Source organism: Phasianus colchicus, chromosome 2 (assembly GCF_987193195.1).
Source record: "Phasianus colchicus chromosome 2, bPhaCol1.hap1.1, whole genome shotgun sequence".
Lineage (NCBI taxonomy): Eukaryota > Metazoa > Chordata > Aves > Galliformes > Phasianidae > Phasianus > Phasianus colchicus.
In genome coordinates this window covers 103,155,299-103,162,826 of record NC_143437.1, presented here as the reverse complement: position 1 = coordinate 103,162,826, position 7,528 = coordinate 103,155,299, and the positions used below count along the sequence as shown (strand labels likewise).

Sequence of the window (7,528 nt, the reverse complement as noted above, 5' to 3'; positions counted from 1 at the left end):
ATCCTCTGCAGGGACTCAAAGCACCTGCACAACATTTGGTTTTATCAAAACAGTTTTCCTATTTAAGCTAAAAGAGGTGGGGAAACGCTGAAGCCTTATGTTCAGACCCATTGCTTTTTATTATGGATATGCTGTCAATTAGCTTTGCCCTCATCAGCATCAAAATTAACTGTGTAGTGCTAAAATGATGGAGTTGCAAAAATAATTAGCATTTACCTGCTATTTTAGTGTAAGTGAAGCCAAAGACAAAAATGATCACAAATCTTTCAGTATAACTTGGCAAACCCACATTTGTTTTCAGAAAGCACTTCTTCTATCAAGACAAAAAAAGAAAAAAAGAAATGAATACGAATGTAACTATTTAACTGCAGAGCCCAGACAGAGAAGCCAAAGCAATTCAAATTTAATCATGGAGAACTCTTATGCCAAGTTCAAATCCCTTCCTCCCTCTACACTTGGCAATTTCTATTCTAAATTTCTTTAAAATAAGTGTTCTTTCACCACAGAATCTTGCCACAATGGCAGCTGTTTAGCAAATAAACTCAAAAATAAAAATGTTGTCATTGTGAAATAAGATATATTTAATTAAATAAAACAGAGTAGGGAAGTGTTATTACAAGAACATAAAACTGTAAGGCACAAGATAAAACTAAATTACTACAGGGCTGCTCAATTCAATCTAATCCTTGAAGATAAAGATGGAGCCAGAAAATTGCATGTATTGTGAAATCAACATAAGCCCTAAGCAAATATTAACTAGGGATATATAAACTGATTTATAATAAATACAAGTGTGAATGCTTGGATTAGTTAAGGAAATGCAAACTGAGACAAATTAAGGTGTAAAACACACCAGTATTTCTGTAAAATACTGGGAACTCTACACAGAAAAAGTATGCAGTGCCCTGGATATATTTTCAGGTTACCTGATGGAGGAGAAAATACAGAATATGAGGAAAATGTTGCCTTTCTTTCCCGTCGGAGCTTAATTTGTATAGAGAAATAATTAATTAACTTGGTAGGGCTCGATTTGAAATTAGTTCTTACCTGTCAAATGATGGAATTTGAGGGTGGTTGTTTTTTGTTTTGTTTTGTTTTTGTTTTTGTTTTTCTCCTCAAACTGTTACTTATTATATTTCTACTCTCAAAATATTGGAAGTGTACAATGCACATTCAACATAGCGTATGAAATATTGGTACTAAGGGACTCAAATATCTGTACAGTATGAATGAAAGACTAATTAAAGAAGTTTTACTAAATGTTCTCGTATCTTTCCTAAGAAGGCTGCAGAATATGTATGAAAAGTCAAGAGAGAGGTCATTTGTATACATGATAATAAAGATTGCACGCTGCAAACATTCATATGTGTTTATCTTACCTTATTTTATATGTTTTACTTTCTCATATAAAACATATGTGAAGTTGATGTGACACCTCTTAAGTCTGAGTCATCTAAATGCTGTTAGTAGACTTTGTAGTGCATGCTTCATCATACTGACCAGAAGGCAGATTAAAGCCTTTTAGAGCATAATGTATCTACATTGAGAATTTTATGGTTTTTTTTTTTTTGTTTTGTTTTTGTTTTTTCCTTTCAATGGATCTTTTCTGCCCTTATTTGTTTATTTTTACGATACCATTTTTCTCTCTGGGGAACTGTAACCATGATAAATTGGAGTCTTTAAAGGCATATCTTGTTATCATATTTTATACTATAGAAGAATAATCCAAACTATTCTATAAGACTACTGTTTAGTTTGTAAAGTCAAACATTTGGAAGAAATTGCTGGAGTCCATATACTGAGAAATGAGCAGAGATAAAATGGGTACAATTTGAACACCATCCATTCTTTGCTTAGCACATCCTGAGTATAATCCTTAGGTACTTCAAAAAGTTCTTACTACAGCAGAAAAATAGATATTTGTCTACAACTTTTCCTCTAGAGACTTTGATTAACCTCACCCAGCAACCTGATAATGTTTTACCAGTTCTGAAAGTTACTCCACTTGACAGATTTTAATTTCCATACTTCTTTCCATCTATTAGTCTTCAGACATCTTGTGCTTTCTAGATTTCCTGCAAGATTCCAAGTCTTTTCCCCAGTAACTTCAAAGCATGATTTTTTTAAGTTAAAATTTCTTTGGAAAACATCACTTTTCCATTATTATGCTCATCATAATGAAACTAAAGGAAAATAATCTGCTAACAACAGTTAGAACTAATAGCTCATTTTAAATTTAAGTTTTAAACAAAACAAAACCAACAGTAGATCAACAAATACCTTGGAAACTTCACAATAGTTTCTGTTATTACATTTATGTAGGAGGTAATGATGTCTACAACTTTGATGTTACAGGAGGCTTACCTGGATTGTTTTGTCCCAATTACTGAGAGCCAAGTTGAAGGACTTGGAGTAGATTAAGTCTGCCAACTTTGATGTCATGGTGAGCACCCTTGATTCAACTTGTCAGAAGTAGCTTAGAATAACTGGATCCATATCAAAATACTCCAAATAAAATCAGCACAACATCAAAGCCTATATTTTGATGTTGTTTTCAAGACCAAATGAAACAACAGATACGTTGATTTTCTCGTTGCTACTGAATTTTATGACAAATTATGAAAGCCTTCCATTTTCTTCAATCTCAGTTACTAAGCTAGAGTGGTACCACTATCATTCATCCCTTTCAAACTACTGCTAGATAACGGGAATACTGTGGAGGCAGGATGCAGGAGGGAACTTGGGCATTATGACATGGAATAATAAGATGTTTACAATTTGGATTTCTGGTGTGGCAATAGGAATTACGATGCTCAGCTGAGTTCATGTAGTGAATGGAAAAGTGAGGCATCTAAATTTTCATTTGCAGCAACCAGCACAACGTGGGGTGGAATTTAAATTCTTCATTCTCCCTTCCATTTCTAAGAGTATGAAATTCACATGTAGTACTTGACACTTTTTCCAATACCCACGCGCTTGGATGACATTTGGGCTGTTTTGCCTGGTAGTGTTATTATTTTTCTTTTAAAATGTTGGTAGTGATACTTCTGCGGCACATTCTTTGCACGCTGTATACATTCAGAAGCTAGACATATATTGTAGGTTCTCCTTGGGCTCTTGGTGAATGTAAGGATGAATGTGTTTTCTGCTAGATTATCATATGCTGAGGAGTATTTGGTATCTTCTGATTCGCCTTCTGATTGCAATTAACTTTAAAATCCCTAATTATGACTGAGTAAAGAGGAAATCCCTCCTTGTGTTTCTTTCTCTAAGAAACCTGTTGTGCCAGAACAAATGTTCCAACTTGATTGTCACCTTCCGTATCCTTTATTTTTATTTTTTATTTTTTTTTTCCTTTACATTTTTCCATGAGTTAATCCAGTTCATCTTGTATTAAGGAATGTGAACCTTGGAAAATCTTTAGAAAGTGCAACCTTTGAGTGGGTAGAGCCTGGTAAGCATTTTCTGAAGTATAGTTTTGAAAAGAACAACAAAATCATGCTCTTTAGCAAATCAATTTTCCATGTGTTAATTTAAAAATGCAAAATAGTACAACTAGTAAAAAAAAAAGTAAGAAATTAATGTCTTGTGCCTATAAAATTATTCATTTTTTACATCAAAAATAAATTTTCTCTCCAGAAATTTACAACATAATCTTAAAGATATGTATATTCTAAAGAGGGTCAACTACAGCTGAGGAGGATTTGCACTGTAATTTAAAAACACCATTTATGGTGGTAAATGGAAGAAAATTGTAATGACCTTAAAATGCCATTATACTATGTATAATACAGAATATTTTCATTTTCTAGGCACTACTAAGATATTGACTAATAACTGGTATTTCTCTGAGACTGGATATTTAGAATTGCAAAGATTGGCAGATGGTATTAGAGCAGTTTAGTTTTGTATTCTATTTCTGATAGTGGATTATAGTCGTTTCTTGGGAGGCTCAGAAGGAGACTCCTACAAAATTACAGAAATGTTCTCTCTAGGATTGATTTGATTTTATTTAGGCTATTCATTTAGGATTTAACTTTTGCTCTGTAGCATTAAGAATTTGAAAATATTTCAAATGTCTTAAAAACAAGAAATGTATATTTATGTGTCTCATAATCTTCTTAATGTCTTCAACTGCTTCACCTTCACAAAGTGTAGCTGAAGATCATTTCTTTCTGGTTGTCTGGACGGTTCCTGGGCTATTACATCAAGAACAAGCTGGTATATATTTGACGGATTTGCTACTTCTAAACCATGTTGGCTCAGAACCATTGGCTCTTTCCAGATTTCTTTAGAAAATATTAATAATTATATCACCAAAAACTTAAATATGCCTGCCCTTATAATTTTGTGTCTCTGTGTTAATAACGCATTTCTATCGTAATGTCCTGATGATCACACTTCTGTACTCTTCTATAATAAAACTAAAAATAAACCCATAGTGTTGTAGTGAGGGTCTGGCGCCCGGAAGATATCGCGTTGTACGGGAAGACAGGGTCCCCCTCCCGATAGCCAATAGCGTTCAGTGCCCAGGTTATATAAGGCTGTTTCTCCCGCCAATAAACGCCATTTGCCGTCCACCACATTGGTGTCCGCGAGCCGATGGACCGAGCGACCTGGGATTGGTCGCCGTGCCGTTCCCGAACCAGGTCGCCACGCCTACGATAGGCAACAAGTGGTGCCGAAACCCGGGATTCGCCTGGACGGGTGAACGGCGGCCGGAGCGGCAGGACCAGCCCGGCGGGGAGGACGCTCCCGGACCAACAAGGAGGATGGAAGTCCTTGTGAAGGTCGTATCGCAGTTAGATAAGCAGTGGGGCATCGATTGTAAGCCCAAAGATTTTACTCTCGCTATTGCGAGGCTTTTGCGAATTGGGGCCATTGACCAGCCGGTGGATATTCTCCACCCCGAAGTGTGGGATAAATGCACTAAAGCGTTAACTGAGGAGACGATGTCCTCGGGCTGTGGGAGAAGCCTAGAGTCGTGGGGGAGGGTCGCGCGGGCCCTGCGCAGGGCCATGCGGGAGCGGGAGAGCTGGAGGGCGGCAGAGAGCCGTTTGTTGGCCGCCCCGGGACTGGGAGTCGGGGCGGCCACGCGGAGTTTGCAGCCCTCTGACGATGACGATTACATGTCCTCTCAATCGAACCCCGACCCGCCCACGGAGGGACAGAAACGTGCTAAATCCTTCTGGGGTGGGTTAATCGAGGAGGCCAGGGCTGCCACGGAGAAATCGGAGCCCGAGGAAATTTGGGCTCGACCGCCCCCCTATGCGCCCCAAGATGGCGCCGAGCCAGGAGAGGGAGGGCGGGGGCAGGACGCCCTTGGCGGGAACATCGAGGAGGTGTTAGATAAAGGCGGTGGGAGCGACCGGGAAGGTGAGGGGAGCGTGAGTGAAGGGTGGAAAGCCAATCAGAGCGGCCGTCTGAAGAAAAGCCGCTGTGGGGCGAACATCCCGCCGGGCAGAGGGCGGGACGAACCAAGAGGGAGGGAGCGGCCTGCCCGCAAGGGAAGCGGGCGGGGCCGGAGCCTAACAAAAAGGTACGGGAAACCGGAAGTGGCCGCTCAGTCGGGCTCTGACTCCGGGTCAGACACTGGCTGGGACGAGTGGTTCGCAATTGACTTAAACTCGGAGGAGGAGGGAACGAATACGAACAGAGTTAAGAGCCGAAATATTCCCATCCAAATTAAAGAGAAACCGCGAGGGGGAGAAATCCCTCTTACAGACTGGAGGAAAATAAAGATTGCATGTGCTGACTGGGCCCCATCGGCCACACTAGCGTTCCCAGTCCGGGTGATGGATGGGGGACAGAGGGTCCACTCGCCGATAAACCCTAGGGATATACAAGCAATTGTTAAGGCAATTGCAGATAAAGGGCTTAACTCAGCTATGGTCTCCACCCTTATAGATGGTGTTTTTGGGGGAGACGATATGCTCCCATTTGACATAAAACAAACCTGTAGACTAATTTTTGATGGAGCAGGGATGATTGTTTTTAAACAAGAATGGGAAGATAACTGTGCAAGACAACTAGCTCAAGTAACTGGGGCAGATCACCCACTACATGGTTCCAGCCTGCAGCGGCTGATGGGTACAGACCCAACAATGATTACCCCCCAAGCACAGGCCCTGGGCCTCCAGGCCCATGAAGTTATGACAATTACTTGTGCAGCCAGGGATGCTATTTGCACAGCCTCTAAAGTTATTGTTAAGCCATTGCCATGGTCCACCATAAGACAAAATGGAAGCGAGAGCTTTACACAATTTGTAAATTGCCTCCAGGCAGCAGTCGACTCCTCGACCCTGCCTGCGGAAGTGAAAGGCCCGGTTGCCACCAAGGTGGCCCACAAGAGCGTGCTGGCCACAGGCGGCGTGACCAGCCCGGCACAGTGGTGCTGCACAAGATCCGCCACTACCAGAAGTCCACGGAGCTGCTGATCTGCAAGCTGCCCTTCCAGCGCCTGGTGTGCGAGATCACGCAGGACTTCAAGACCGACCTGCGCTTCCAGAGCCCAGCTGTAGGCGAGCGAGGCCTACCTGGTGAGGCTCTTCGAGGACATCCAGCTTACCTGGCGCATCCATGGGGAGTGCACCTGAGGCCACAGCCCATCCGCTTTTTTCTTCCGATTAACATCATGTTGGTAGAGCACCAACAACTGTTATAAGAATGTTCTTGTTCAGAGCACCTTATGTTTTCTATTCGAGTTTTCTATTGAAGATTGTTCTATTTGAGTTTTCTATTGAAGATTGTTATATATTGTTATATTTTACCTAATTTAATTGTGCATAGGGAGGGGGGATATGTTGTAGTGAGGGTCTGGCGCCCGGAAGATATCGCGTTGTACGGGAAGACAGGGTCCCCCTCCCGATAGCCAATAGCGTTCAGTGCCCAGGTTATATAAGGCTGTTTCTCCCGCCAATAAACGCCATTTGCCGTCCACCACATTGGTGTCCGCGAGCCGATGGACCGAGCGACCTGGGATTGGTCGCCGTGCCGTTCCCGAACCAGGTCGCCACGCCTACGATAGGCAACACCATAGAAAAATTTAGGTTGGAAAAGTGTTCAGGAAGTCCCCTAACCCAACTCCTATTCAAAACACAGGGCACTTCAAAATTAGATCAGATTTCTTGGGATTGTTTCCAGAGAAGATATGACTGGAAATTGCACAGCCTTCTGGGCACTCTTGCCAGTGAACACTCTCTTCACAAGAAAATAAAATTTAAAAAAGGTATTTTTCATTCTTTGGCATAATTCTTCCACACACAGATCTCTGATGAAAATTAATGTAGCCTAAATTCTAACTATGTCCCCATTCCTATTGTCTGGCTGTAGACCTTCAGAAGCACACAGTCAATGGAAAACAGCAGGGGCTGGGCCTTGGTTGAAATGTAGGCCACCTGAATCTAGGTTTTTTTCTCTTTCATACATAGCTGCAACTTTCTACCTTTCCTCTAAATACCAAGTACTTTGTCTCCTGTCATAGAAATCAGCCAGAGCCAGATTTTTCTATTCTAGCTGGGTTTGTATG

At 41.4% G+C, this 7,528-nt stretch overlaps 1 protein-coding gene across 1 annotated transcript; it reads left to right on the top strand.

The window, feature by feature from the left end:
• Positions 1-4,439: 4,439 nt before the first annotated feature.
• LOC149919237 (uncharacterized) lies at positions 4,440-7,032 on the top strand. Its single transcript, XM_090136727.1, has one exon. The coding sequence runs from the start codon at positions 4,773-4,775 to the stop codon at positions 6,435-6,437; it is 1,665 nt and encodes a 554-aa protein (XP_089992853.1). The 5' UTR covers positions 4,440-4,772; the 3' UTR covers positions 6,438-7,032.
• The last annotated feature ends 496 nt before the right edge of the window (positions 7,033-7,528 follow it).

Coding starts and splice junctions, on each gene's coding strand:
- LOC149919237 (XM_090136727.1), top strand. CDS start 4,773: ATGGAAGTCCTTGTGAAGGTCGTATCGCAGTTAGATAAGCAGTGGGGC.